A 14,846-nucleotide genomic window follows, 5' to 3' on the forward strand; every position below is an offset into this window, starting at 1 on the left:
AGCATCCTACTGACAACCTAAGGAAGTACTAAAAGGCCATAGCAAATGAGTTTACATACACTAATTTTGGATGTTTATCTTAAGTCCCTATACCAGTGATTCCCAACCTTTTTCCCATGGAGGAACTCCTAAAATAATTTTTCATATCCCGAAGAACCCCTACCTATGAAAACGTTTGCTTGGCCAGAAAGTTGACAGCGGGGAGCGCAATTCAATTACTGCTAAATTATTGTCAAGAAAATTTATTTGTAAAGAGCAACATATATATGACAGCTTACATTGTAAGAAAAAAAAATTAATTAATTTTCACGATTTCTCGCGGAACCCCTGATGATGTTCTGCAGAACCCGAGGGTTCCGCAGAACCCTGGTTGGGAAACACTGCCCTACACAATCACCTACCATCACATTCAAATATTTCATCAGAGCTTAGCACGTTTCTAATTCTTTAAAAACTCACCCCCATCTCAGTTTGGCAAATTTACAACCCTGTGTAGTACTGAAACTATACTTTCGAATGAGGGAGGGGATATCTAATGTGCACTTCAGGCAATGAGGATCCCAACTTTTGTCTTTTGATCCCTTCCACAGAACTTATTTAACAGGGGTGTCTTTCTACCTGCAGGAGGCTGGCTACTTAACTGCCATTTAAATTTATCTAAAAAAAAATATGCTGTTGAAAGGGTTGGAAGGGACATGAGAAATGAAAGGGAAGTAAATGCTGAAAGCTGGCAGTGTCTGGTTCACTATCCAGACTGTATTAAGATGGTTTAAATTCACTCATGCTGGTAAGTTCTTGGAAACTTCTAGGTGATATGATGCTATAAAAATGTCACACATGCCTAGAGTGCCAGCCATATTTTTATCTCAACATGGTATACCCTAATGTCTCTTCATGTACACAGGTGAACACGTGGATGCAACTTTATTTCACACACACTTTTGTTTTTAATGTTCAAGGCAATCTTATTTCCTCATTGAGGACAAAATTAGTTCCATCCACAGTAATAAGATCCTAGCAGCAAAGTACCATATAAAAATTGAAAGGTAACTCTTACCCACATTCCTCTGTGAGGAGACATCAGAGTGCAAAACAAGAAGTGCCACAGTATTGTGAAGGAATCCAAACTCCCGTGCTTGCGCTGAACTCCATCTCCGGTTCTGTTTGGCAAAGCATGGAGAAAAATACATTGCTTCCTGTTCACATCAGTAGTATCACATTCAAAGAAGCCCACCATCTATAACTTTCTTTTCTGGCAGCAGTGAAACCTTCCTGTTCTACGTATAATAAAGACTCTTTCAAACCAGCACAGCTATGAAACATCAATTCACACAAAAAAATGGTGTTTAAGTGCAGATGTAAATGTTATGATAAAAATAAATCAAAGAGGAGTGCTCTTTTAAACTTAATGAAAAAAATCATCCTCCGGCTTGAACATATGAAAAATATGGCAACGGGTGAACCTAAGTACACACAACACACATGCCTTTTCTGTATTACCTGGTTATTTTGCCGGTTGGGGCCAAGGAGAAAATGGATCATATGCATTAAAGCAGAATGTCTGAGAAGAAGATCGCTAGCCCTTATACCCTGCTGTCAAAAGACAGAACACAAAATTACATACCTATATAGGTACAGAATTATGTTTGTAAGAGCAAAAGTAATTCACTGTACAGGCTGCAATCCAAATTCCCTACATATGAAGTGAATGTTTCCCTATCAGTTAGTGTTTTCTTAACATAGCAAGAGCACTAAAAGGATACTAACTCAAAATTCTACTTTAGTGGTCTGTACGCTTTGTGTAACTTTAAAAATTAGAAACCACATTATTATATACACCGTCAACTATCCACTGTAAAACTTTCAACTGATTTCTTTAAATTTTGTCAAATTATTGCATTTACATTTAACCGATACAGACAGGGTTTAACATGTATATTAAATGCCTATATTTCTACATTTTTTTTCTCCCAAGCTAAGTGTTCAAAACCCATGTACTTTACAGAGATAGTTTTACTCATTTGAATTCTGTAAAGTTCTCCTTACCACCGTTTTCTTAAATAGATTATAGCGTATCCATAACCAGTTCCTTTTCTCGTGCTCTTTCAAATTAAAATAGTTTGAAAAGCAATTGTTTTATTTAGTTACCTTTTGTACAAAGTTGTTGAACAGGAAAAAGTACTGTGCACAGTTTTTACAGTTCTCTGGAACATCTTTATCCAACAGAGCAAGTAGCACCTCCAATAACTGGTGTAGATTTTTTAGCTGTCAAAAAGTAATAGTTAAAGTAGCTATTGACTACCATACAAATCATTCAAAAACACCTCCATATCAAGGTGAAGGACTAGTTATCACTGTGTTTATATTCAGATGTATTTAGTGTGATGAGAAAAGTTAAACCAGGACAAAGCACAGTCAAAACACGCTTTCCTCTTTCAGACAGCAATATTTATGTTCATTATGAAAATGAAAGAAATATCAACATTCAGCAGAACTTGCTTAGAGAAATGGAATTTGGCCAGCTGTGTCTCACTGGGCTATTTAGCAGACCATCCTTACAGGTTTAATTAGACAACTTCCTAAACAGTAGCCTAAGGGGTAGGAACATCCTCCTCCTCATGGGAGAGTTATCTTAATCCATCACACAGAAGCATTCACTGAAAAAGTCGATACACAAAATTAGGAAATTCCCGCTGTGAATTGTACTAATTTAAAAGGCACATGCAATGCATGGCAATAGGATAAAAGCACAAAACAGTGATCAGGTTTTCACAATTTCTCTTGCCATGCAAGGACAACTCCATGACAGTGGGTCTACCTACATTCACTTGGAAAAAACATGGTTTAGAACATTTTCTTGTTTCATATTTTCTTGTGGTTTTTCCCTGCTGGTATTAGTAGGGACAACTGCACGTAAGCAGGAACATTGTCAGAAAGCTCACCTATGGAAGCTTTCCCGCTCAAAGTTAACCCTCTAACCACCATTGAACCTATATTCACTCCAGAATACTATGCTGATGTCAGAGATTTCCAAGTTCAGATATGGAAAGGGAAGCAGTTGCAGGAAACTCCTAGACTCAGAATTTGTGAACCAGTCTTGGTAATATCAAAAGAGAATGAAAGAATAGTTTCCAAACAATGTTTTTCAAAAACTTCCTGTGGGGTCCAATTCAATTTGAGACAAACCTGAATGTTATTTATATTTTTACAGGAAATATTGTGTTTTATCTAAACTCGATCCCTTAAAATTAAAAGGTGCATGTCATTCCACAGCAAATTTTTGTATAGACTGAAGGCTGAGATCCCATGATGTCACCCAGACATTCATAATATGCAATGTAGGATTCCAAGACCGGTACATTACATTATTGTGACTAGAGGAAATGAGCATGAGGAGATTCAAGAATTGAAGAACTATGGAGAATGAAGTTATTAGGCCTTTTACTTTGGTCATTATCAGAGATGCATGGTATTTTCTGGCAATACAGTGAGAGCTATAACATTACAAAAATAAATACACTAATTCAGAATGAAATATCACTGACCTTATCCTGATAAAGCAAGGCACCATCTAGCGTTTTTTCAAGGATGGTGGCTGCAGCAACTCGTACCTCTCTTACACTGCATTCCAACAGGAAAGTTCTGGAAAAAAAACCAAAGCAGCTGAAGGGAGCTTGGGATCAAATCTTTGGTGTGTCTACACATCTAATTCATGCTGAAGTTTGGCATTTGCTCTGTAAAAGGACAAGGAGTTGAGGCTTGCATTCATCATGCCTGCTACTATGGCAATTTCCAATGTTTTATTTTCTGAGCATTTGAAACTGCATTTGATCACTTTAAAAGATCAAACTGAAGTTACAGTACATTACACACATCTAACACTGACATTCTTCAATCAGTAGTTTTATACATAGCATACAGTAGATTAACATAGCAGATTCCTAGTAAAGATTCAAGGCTACTCAGAAGTGATGGATTATTTTGTACTAGGGAAGTTAAACATTTTTTGTGTAAACATGTAATTGCTTGAAATTTTAGCAGTTACATGTTTACATGTTGGGGGGGGGGGGAGGAAGAGAGGCAAACACTGGCATCCTGCCTGTTCCCCTCCCTCGCTGCTGCCTTTGATAGGGGAAGGGAGAGAGAGGTGGAGGCAGGTGGCTCCGTGGGAACTGGTGCTGGTGGGGAACTGGCTTTCAAGCTGGCTTCCCCCTGAGCACTGCCTCCTGCATCCCTCCTCGCTGTCTCTGATACAGAGGCAGCGGGGTGGATGTGCATGTGCATGTTGTTATCAGGATTAATCAATAAACCCAGGCTTATCGGTTAATCATTTAAATGACTACATGCTAACCTCCCAGGCTATCTTGTCTAGCAAATACAATTTTTTACAAGCAGCGTAATAGAAAAACGATTACCACCACCTCCTGTCCTCTGTTCTAAAACATCTGCCATTTTTGATTACACAATAGCTATACTGGAAACGCCTAAACACTATCTAAAATAAGAACTCAGCAAACTTACTTCCTGATATGAAATCCAAAACACCCTGAAGCACGCAGATAATGAACTCTGCTCAAACACGACAGTTTGATACAGAAAAATAAAAAGCCATTCATTCAAAGTCAAGGGTTCTCTCAATTCAAATTACGGAAAGAATATCAACCTTGAATCTTCTTGCTTCAATTAATAATTGTTAGTTAGCTAGAAATATATAATGATCGGTGATTCATGGAGAAACAGTATGACCACTGAAGAGTTAGTTTCTCAAAGTAATTATGATTTATCATCCAAATATTTAAGAATGCTTAAAGCTTAGGTCATAAAGCTTTCTAATACATTGGAATATGTGCAAAAAATGTTAAAAGGGTCTTGGACGCAAAACAAAATTTTCTTGTAATCCTAAAAAAAGCCAGTATTAAGTTTTGAGCTTTCCAATTATTTAGGCTGTAATCACTACTAGCGATGGCCTGGATTTATTATGCTTAAATGAGTTGCTGTACAAATCCTCACTGAAACCTTAGAATAGTGCTACATAAACCCAACAATCTATAAGGAGGATTTATTATAAACGCCTCTAAGAAAGATATAAACTAGGCTGAAGTGCTTTTTATAAATAACTGCTTCATATAAAACTAAGAGCTGAAAAACAACAAGCGAATTCTCAATGAAAGGCACTCTGAAATAAGACCTGACCGGCACATTTTAGGGGCTTTGAGCACAATTTATCTCTCCTTTCTATTAAATACAATAAAAGCTGTTTGATAACATCCTTCTGAGCAACTTGAACCATGAAATTGCTCATCTATGGATTTCCCTGTAGGGGAGCCAGTGAGTGGATGAACTGATTCAAAGAATATGCTCTATCTTCTACAACTTTCTAAGAGAAACAAAACTGAGAACACCTGCAACGATCTTGTTAAATACACTTGAATGTTTTTTTCTTTTCCCTTCTGATTAAGGGATAAGGGATACGGAAACTACTGAACAACTTACATTAGAATGTGACAAACCACAACTTTATGAAATTTTACTTATATTGACTTGGGGAGGATATTGGCACTTACTTCACAAGCTCTCGTCCCTCTGATCCAATCAAATATTCAACTAGCCACTGACAAGCATCAAAACTTTTAGAAAGCAATGCATCAATGGTGGCAATCCATTCTTCCGTATCAATCCTTTAATAAAAAACAGAAACAACATGATCAGTAAACAGCAAAATTTCATGTGACTTTTTTTGTCAGATAATCAAGATCTGGTGTTTCTTGGGGTAGTTATTGTTCTGCTGTGCAGCTTTCAGGACAGCAGGACTCAACTGGGTAATCGAAGGGGGGATTGATTTTGCTCCTTTTTCTGGGGAGCTACTAATTCCTTCACTGAAAAAATACCTTAAGAATTTAAGACATAGTAACTGAGACCTTCTCTCTTTGTTTCACCTGTCTAGAGTGAATGGAAGACATGTTGGATAGCACAGAACAAAATAGTGAGATACTTAGTAAAATGTGAAGCCTGATAGGTTTCCTCTCTCAACTCCAGCTTAGCCATTCCTGAACTGAGCTCCAAAGAGTGGGTTCTTTCCAGCATTATTTAATAACTGCAATATTCAGAAAAATAAATTATTTAAAACTAAGAATTTACTTGTGCTCATAAAATAGTGGGATTTAGAGTCCTTATTTATCAATTCAAAATACACATTATTTAAAGCCTTGATCATTTTACTTGTATTTAAATCCTTTATAACCCATATAATCCTTTTTACTTCACAATGTTGTAATGGGTGACACCAATTGAAAGAGACAACTGCAGGAGAAATAGTATCAGAGGGGTAACAGTGATACTTGTATCCACAAAAATAAAAGGGGAATCCTGTGGCTCTTAGGGCACATATAGACTACGTTTTATTTTCGAAAGAGAATATGCAAATTCCCCGGGAATATGCAATTCTTCCGATTGCTTTTTTGAAAGCAGGTTTTTCGAAAGCGAAAGTAGTCTAGATGGGTTTTTTTGGGGGGAAAAACCCTTTTTCGGAAAACAGAGAGTCTCCTTCTTTAAGGAAGAGCAGTTTTTTGAAAAAGGGGGGTTTTCCGAACTCCCGCCCCCGTGGCCAGATTACTTTCACTTTCAAAAGACCTGCTTTCAAAAAAACGATCGGAAGAAGATATGCAAATTCCACATATCCTCTTTCGAAAATAAAACTTAGTGTAGACGTTCCCATAAAGACTACAGATTTATTTAGGAATAAACTTTCTTGGGAAAAGCCCATCTAACAAAGTGGGTTTTTGTACATGAAAGCTTTTGCCCAAATAAATCGGTTACTCTAAGATGCCAGAGGACTCCTCATTGTTTCTGTAGTAGAAATAAGTTTCTCTCCCTGGATTTTCTTGTGTTGGACAAATTCCATTTGCATTTGGAATCCCACAGCTGGACAGTATTGATATGCTGGTGAATATCAAGAGGATTTGCAGAGTGAAGAGGTTTAAACACAAAGCTTCATAAAAATCACAGGATTTACAAGCCAGCAAATTGGGTAAGCCCATAGCACTCTAAAATGAACCCTTACCTGAGTTTTTTCTTGGTTCGCAGATAGGTTTGGAAGAGGAACTGGACTGCTAGCTGTAAGCTCACCTTTGCCATGCAGGGGTAATAGGGATGTTTTAGCTTAGTCTGAAAGAAACAACACATTCACTTCAGTCCAGCAGTATCGCTTTTCTGTTCATGTTTGTAGAGAATCAATACACAGAGCAAAACACTCAATTTTTAAAAGTTTTGCTTAATTTGGAGGTACATTGACAGGCCCCACATTTTACCAACACTTAACTGAAGACTCTCCAGCTCAGAATGCAAGAGCAATCTAAAAAGAGAGCTACACCTTTGTTCCAAGATCGCTTGCTGAAGAACCCAAACAACCTAGGACGCTGGTGTGTTTACTGCGCCATTACAATGAGGAGACAGGATTTTATGAGCTCTAGGACTCTAGAGAGTGCATCTACCAGAGCTAGAGGCTTACAAATAAAGTCCCTTCAAAGCTTCAAGAACTGGAAAAATAATGATATAAAGGTGGCTGCGAGCCACCCTTTATACAGAAAGAGAATGCCAGAGCTTAGCAACTCACATCCCCATTCCACAATTTTTTAGTAACAAATTTAAATCCTCTTGTATACATTTTTCTTTAGACCTGTGACAACTATTTCATGATGAGGCAGGTAACATCAGCTTTTAGCTAGATATTATCACCGGGAAATATAATTGGATCTACTGAATGGTTTAAACCAAGGGTCAGCAACCTTTTCAAACCGAAGAGCCAAATTACATAAAAAAAAAATCAGAACAAGTGGTCAATAAAGAGCTGCATAAGAATGTCCATTTGCATGACTGAAAATATACAACTTAATATTATTGATAATTGACGTGATGATTAATAATAGTATAAATCAAACGTATTCACAGACTATTTAATGGGACTTCTGCTACTGCAAGGGCTGAAATTCATGGATGTGGGGGTATAGGAGTCAGGATTGGTGTGTGAGAGGGGTTCAGGGCAGTGGGTTGGTGTGTGAGGGACGTGCAGGGGACAGAACGCTGGGGGTGCGAAAGAGTATGGGGCGGGGGGTGGCCTGGGGCTGGATTAGCTTACTTGGCCGGGGCTGGGCTGCTGCACCCAGGAAACAGTGGCTGGATGAGGGGCTAGGTTAGGATCACCACAGCCAGATCATGGCCTCCCCTCCTACCCATGCCACAGTAGGGGGGGGGCCCACTACCAGCCTTTCCTGTGGCCAGATGGGGGCTGGGCTGCTGTCCTTACTCCAGGATCAGGTGCTGCAGCCAGATAGGGGTCTTGTTGGCCAGGCTTCATTTTAAATAAAGTAAAATATTATGTCTAACACAAAGGCTTTAACCTAAGTTGGGGGCCACTGACCCACAGAAAATTCATTCAGGAACCACATAAGCAGCAAAAACAAAACAAAACACACCCACAAAAACCAAATGCACACCCTTCCACAAACCACCAACCCTCACTGATGTGGCCCCCAACTTAAACACCTCACTTCCTTAGTGCTCCAGTCCCATGGTGGGGGTAGGCATGGAGGACTGGGGATCAAGGCCTCAGATTGGATTAACTCTTCTGGGGTTCCAGGGTTAATGGGCTAGGGCTAAAAATGAGGGGTTCAGTGTGCAGGACAGGGCTGCCTGTGAGTGGGATAACAATAGGGGTACAGGATCTGGGCAGGAGGTGGCGTGGAGCGGGGGTGAGGGTGCAAGGTTGGGTTGGGAGGTAGGGTGCAGGAGCAGACTGGGAGTAGGTGTCTGGTCAGGAGGAAGGGTGCAGGAGCAGGGTAGGAGTCTGACCAGGGTTGAGGGTGCAGGAGCAGGCAGGGGGCAGTGTGCGTGTCCAGGAGGGAGGGGGCAGGAGCAAGGGAAGATGGAGGAGCAGGCTGGGGGTATGGGGTCTCTGAGGGGGAGGAGGTGCGTGAGGAAGTTGGGGTGCAGGGTCTGGGCATGAGGGGATGGGAGGGCACTTGTTTTTGTGTCACATACCACTCCCAGGCGCCGCAGGCTTTCCCCGCTACTCCAGTGTGAGCAGAGGGAGGGGGCGGGGGAGGAGGGAAGACTCCAGGGAAGCATGTCTGTGTGCTGCTGTTCCCCCAGCCAGGGGAAAGGGAGCAGCAGCATGCAGAGACATTTCTGGCTCTGGCGAATTCCCCACAAGCCAAATCCAGTGGGGAGGCTCGGGGCTTTCCCTCCCTCCCTCTCCCTGCCGCAGGAAGCCAATGCTGGCACTCCAATGTTCCAGGGGCCTGCAAGGCTGGGAGCCTGCGCTGGTGTTCGTGCTGAGAGGGGAAATCAGGAGCAGGGCTAAACTTGAGCAGCAAAAGAGCTCCCTAGTGAGCCATACGTTCCTGACCCCTGGTTTCTACAGAAGTTCCATTAATCCAGCCAGCTGCCTTTCTTTTGACTGAGGCCCAAACAGCCTTCTGTGTGCCCTCCTGTCCAGTATTATAGCACCCAGGGATTAAAATCCTCCTACTTACAGCGTTCAGAGAAGCTAACGACAGAACAAAACTGAAATAGTCACTGCTGTAGACATCTCTGTTCTTCATAAATTTCAGATTTTCATCTCTCACCATCTGTAGAGGAAAAGTGATTACTGGTTAGTAATGGAAGGCAAGAAGCAATTGCATCCTCCCAGGTCACCGTGCACACGTTAACATTTCAACCCTACGTATTCCTGAAGGATCTGGAATGTTTGGTGGATGGTCAGAAAATGCTAATCAGTGAGAGTTTAACTCTGAGCTCATTGTATTGCTTTGGGGAACTTACTACTGAAACGCTTCCATAAAGGCAATTATTTTCTCCCAAAATGAATCATATTGGCAGAGACTGAATAATCTACCCACTCACCCAGCAAAAGCTAACTTGCAGTTCAGTTTGTATTTAGGAATGTTACACGGTTACATGCCAAGAAAATCATGGATATGCACTAAACAAGTTATTGGAACATAAATGTTAACAGGTGCAACCAAGAGTCATGATAAATATGCATGCATGCAGAGTTCCCCTCAAGCAAGTTTCACTAGATGCCTCTAAGTTTAAACAAATCATTGTATATGCCAAATGTTTTAATGCCATGCTGCACTGTACACTCTCCTGCACTCCTACATCTTAAACTACACCACCAACTCTCCTTACATTGGCCTCCCATTTTACAAGCCAACTTCAAGGTCCTACACAGGCAGAGGTGACATCTGTGTGTCTGTCTACTCTTCCTTTTTGGTTTCTCATTCTCCCCACCTTTACTGCTCTGACCCTGTGCTCAAAAAACAAGAACGATTAGACAGAATTCCCTTGTTTCTGACATACCTTCTCTATGTTTCTTCAAACTCACTTCAAGGACTCTCCATCCTTACTATTCTCAATAAAATAGCACTTCACTCTCTCTTACTATACATTAACTTATGTTCATTTAGATTGTTTTAAACTAAAAATGATTCAAAGCAAGGAATCTGTCCATTGATGTTTTTGAATTATATTGTGTAAAAGTACAGTGCTGTACTTTTGGACTGATGGTTATAAGAATGACTCAAACAGTCTTGAAACACTTTCTACATTTAATTTATTTTATTTATTTCTACATTACGGTCAGTTTCAAACCAATGTATTTCACTTGCTGTGCCTAAGAATAATTTGACAGTTCTTTACCTGATATATTCGTACAGGCATTTTCTCTACAAAGAGTCCCTTCTTCTCTCCTTTTCTGACCAGCTTAGTCAAGATGGAGAGACGGTCACTGTTGGGTCTATGCGGACGAGGTGATGACTGGGGTGAAATTTCTGGAGAAGATGGAGCAGATCTAAGAGATAGACAAGTTTAATGCTGATAACTGAACCCTGAGACAACCTTGCCAGGCAATTTTCAATATACCAGCAGGAAAATATCTTAATCAAGTGTTTTTAGCCTTATCGACATATATTTTAGAGGCTGTTGGAGACAGTGTCACACCTATCACTACAATGGGGGAGAGAGCATGAAAGTTACTCATGAAAGCAATAAAAGTACTCATTAAGTGGCTTACAGATAGCATGCTCTGTTTGGGGACAAGAATTAGTCTAGTCTTAGTTTTGTCGTCTACTTTCTCTATATGTCATGGCCTCAGAAATGTCTAGGGTATGAGGACAAACTTACAACGAGAGATCCTCAGCTTCCTGCCGTACAACGCTGACTCGACTTTTCTTTGGTAAGACTGGAGAGTTCTGATCAGAAACTCTCTGATAAAACAGCATGTAGGCATTCCAGTACCGCCGACGCACGTCGGGATAGGGATTAGCTTTAAGGAAAAATTAAGTTTAAATCAGTCTTTGTAGGTATAATTAGCCTTATAATTCCTACCAGGGAAACATAACTCAATAGACAACTAATACAAAAGGAAAGCTATATGAAGTAACATTCACCATTTTATTCCTAGTCTACTACCATGGACATGAGAACACAAGGTTTGGGACTACAGGGAGTTTGGTTCAATCAATGTTATTCAACTCTCTCAGTGAACGCATTCCTCAGCGATGTGAAAAAAAATGAGAAGTTACTTAGGAAGGTTTCCTAGTCAAAATATAACTGAAGACCATCTAATACTAGTCACTCCAAGCCAAAGTGTTAATTCAAAATAACTCCTAAATGTGTTTGGATAAAATTTACTTAATTCTAACTCTGCAGTGAATTAGTATGAAGTAAAGTCTCTATTCATTAAGTTTCTACTAATACTTACACTGATCATATACTTTTGGTCTATACTCTCCTCCAAAACATTCATATTCCAAAGTTTCATCAGTTAACTCAAATTCTTCAACAATGGTGTCATTGAATTTATACCATTTTCCTTTTCCACATCCCCTATGTCAAATACAAGAAGCACGTGAAAGAAGTTACATTATAGGCTTGAATGCCTTAAAATAAACAAACAAATAAATAATTCTCTAGCAATGAAATTCTTGATATTAGGTCTGCTTTGATGGAGAGCAAGAGGACTTAAAACAATTGTTTTTTTGTTACAAGTTACAAAAAAAATCAGTTTAATGAAAAAGATGCGATTAAAAATCATGAAACACGTCATCTAACATTCAGCTATCAGAAAGCCCCAATCTTGCAAGCTTGCATGGAACTCGAATGGGTATATCAACACTGCATCTGGAGAAGAGCCTCCCACCGTGGTTAGACAGACTTGTGAGAGCAGGGCTCAGTTTAGCACATTAAAAATAAGGATGTTAGGTATTGGGTAACTGACTAATCGAATAGTCAATGCAAAATGCACTGACGATTCAATTAGTCTGTCAATAGAGCAGAGCTCTGCACCTTTGAAGTGTAGCAACAGTCCTAGGGGTGGTTGGTACACTTCAAAGGCGAAAGCACTGTGTGGAGCCTGGGGTCAGCTGGGGACTCCCTAGCTGATCTTGGGCTCCATGTAGTGTTGCTGCTTTAAAATGCCATGAGGAGCCCGATGCCGGGCTCCCCGCAGCGTTTAAAACCACGAGCGCTGCACAGAGCCTGAGGTCAGCTGGGCTCCAGCCGGTGCTGCTGCTTTGAAACGCTGTGTGTAGCCTGGGACACTCCACCTGGCCCCGGGGCTGCATGCGGCTTTTCAAAGCAGCAGCACCATGTGGAACACGGGGTCTGGCCCCAGGCTTCGAGCAGTGCTGCCGCTTTCAAGTACCCCCTTTCCTTTGCCCCCTCCCCCCCGCTTGCTGCCTCTATCTGATAGAGGCAGCAAGGGGGGAGGGGGGAGAAGAGAGGAGTGACTAGTCCTTCACATACCTAATTAAAAATAGCTGTATAGACATTGCTACTTGAGCTGGAGATCAGGCTTTCAAGCCCTCTGCCCCATCCTACCAAGATTTGAGAGCCCAGCTGTAATGTCAATGCAATGTCGACACAGCTAGTTTTAGCTCACTAGCATAACTCTGTCTATCCAGGCTAGTTGGCTTGTGCCCAGATCCAGCACAGACACACCCAAAGACATTATCTGGAGTAGCTTAGAAGATTGGACACTAGATTTTCAACTTTTTCAGAAGCGCTTACGTTTTTTCAGTAGCTCGCGTCTTTGTTCGTAGCTTTAAAGGACTCACTACGTTTAACAAGGAACCTGGGATGTTCCTTTTAAAACATGTCATCTTCAGAGCCAGCTGCTCTGCACACATTAGTGGGTTAGGACCAATCTGTCATTCGTTACCTCCTGTCCTTTATAAAGGAATAATAGTGCCCTGCATGGGCTTGGCCACTGTGCACAATCACACCAACAAGCTCGTAGTTTTCTGTAGGGGCAACTTTTTTTCGTGGGGATCCTCCACCTCCTTGATCCGTATTTCTCCCATTGTCACCAACTTCTGAAGAGGAGTCTTGGCGAGCCATTCCTGACACTGTGTAGGGTTCCATGTTCAACATCCAGGGAAACTGTTCAAAAGCAAACGTCTTGGATTAAATGAAGACACGATCTGGTATGTTACTGTTTTAGTGGATTTGTATAAAAATATGAAGGGTTACTCAATACCTTATGTACTGGAAATATCTAATGAATGTGCTTTAGCTTTTTATCTGCACAATGTAAAAGCTATCTAGCATTTCTTTAAGTAGCAGGATTTTACTCTTGCTTTCCAGGCCATCAAGTGCTTACGAATAAGGTGGAGACAACAGACTCAGCCCTTGAAAGATTCTATAGTAAGCTACATTCAAATGTTATCACTGCTGAGAAGACCACTCACGATACAATAACTTCCGAAAAAATGCTTTTTTAAAGGAAGGAGATAAAGGAAAAAAAAAGGGGAATTCGAGAAGATCCCCAGGGGGAGAGGGAGAGTGTGTTTGTTTTGGGGGAGTGGGAGGAGGGGGAATGAAATATAGAGCAGTTCTCTTACCCTTATTTGTTCATCATATTTAATGGAGCGTCCACTCTCCCAATCAAACCCAAATCTCATCAGGTGGATCACCAAAAGGCTGGGTAGAGCTTTAATGCATGTGCGCTTCACTGTAGTTCTCTTTAAGAGAGAAGAAAGTTACCTCTGTGCAGATACTAATTATACAATTCCTTTCTTGTCTAAATCAGTGGTTTCCAACCTTTCTGATACTAGGGACCAGCAAACTCATTCACAAACTTTTGGTGGACCAGTAACATTTTATTTGCACATTTGCATATTCATTATGCAAATGAATATGCAAATACACAAATAAAACATTACCAGCCCCCAGAACCCACAGTGCCAGCCCTAACCCCTAGAACCTCCCACCCCTCCACTACCCACCCAGCAACAGCCACTGACCCCAGAATCTCCTACACTCAACCCCCCAGAGCACCAGCCTCCCACCTTAGACCCCCGCCCACAGTACCAGCCTCTGGTTTCCGGAGCCCAACTGCACCCAACCCGCCCCACTGCCAAACCCCAATACAAGCCTCAGTCCCATAATCTCCAGTGACAGCCCTGCCCCCAAAGCCCCCCCATACTAGCTCAGCCTCCATACCCCCCCAGCACTAGCCCCACCCGTGGAGCCCCCAGTGCCTACTCTGCCCCCCCAACCTAGCCCTGCATTGCCAGGCCTGTGGTACACTGCCCAGCGCCTCCCCTCCCACTGTGGCTGTTGGAAGAGGTGTGTCCCGTGCCATCTATCAGCCAACCAGCAGTGGGCAGGGATGGGGTCTCCTCTGGCTGTGGAACAGCGCTTCCCTGCACGGCAGGAGGGCCACAGGGGACTCCTCCTCACCACGGAAGAGCACTTCCCTCTGAGGCAGCAGGGCTCTTCCGTGACTGGCAGTGCCTTGCCCAGCACTGTTTGGCTGAGAGGTAGCGTAGAACACACCTCTCTCA

At 41.6% G+C, this 14,846-nt stretch overlaps 1 protein-coding gene across 6 annotated transcripts in view; it reads right to left on the minus strand.

The window, feature by feature from the left end:
• USP24 (ubiquitin specific peptidase 24) overlaps positions 1-14,846 on the minus strand; it is a 114,644-nt gene that overhangs the window by 11,619 nt on the left and 88,179 nt on the right. For 4 of the 6 annotated variants that reach the window (XM_075936049.1, XM_075936047.1, XM_075936048.1 and 1 more), the window contains exons 47-58: positions 13,902-14,021; positions 13,220-13,440; positions 11,762-11,886; positions 11,182-11,323; positions 10,699-10,849; positions 9,531-9,626; positions 7,061-7,164; positions 5,565-5,678; positions 3,546-3,642; positions 2,149-2,265; positions 1,501-1,593; positions 1,058-1,160 (exon numbers count right to left, since the gene is read on the minus strand). In XM_075936049.1, coding sequence (XP_075792164.1) covers positions 1,058-1,160; positions 1,501-1,593; positions 2,149-2,265; positions 3,546-3,642; positions 5,565-5,678; positions 7,061-7,164; positions 9,531-9,626; positions 10,699-10,849; positions 11,182-11,323; positions 11,762-11,886; positions 13,220-13,440; positions 13,902-14,021 — 1,483 coding nt within the window. Of the gene's footprint in view, positions 1-1,057; positions 1,161-1,500; positions 1,594-2,148; positions 2,266-3,545; positions 3,643-5,564; positions 5,679-5,704; positions 6,095-7,060; positions 7,165-9,530; positions 9,627-10,698; positions 10,850-11,181; positions 11,324-11,761; positions 11,887-13,219; positions 13,441-13,901; positions 14,022-14,846 lie in introns of those variants that run through there. The other 2 variants (XM_075936046.1, XM_075936050.1) reach the window with 2 other exon arrangements.

This window comes from Pelodiscus sinensis, chromosome 9, assembly GCF_049634645.1.
Source record: "Pelodiscus sinensis isolate JC-2024 chromosome 9, ASM4963464v1, whole genome shotgun sequence".
Taxonomy (NCBI): Eukaryota; Metazoa; Chordata; order Testudines; family Trionychidae; genus Pelodiscus; species Pelodiscus sinensis.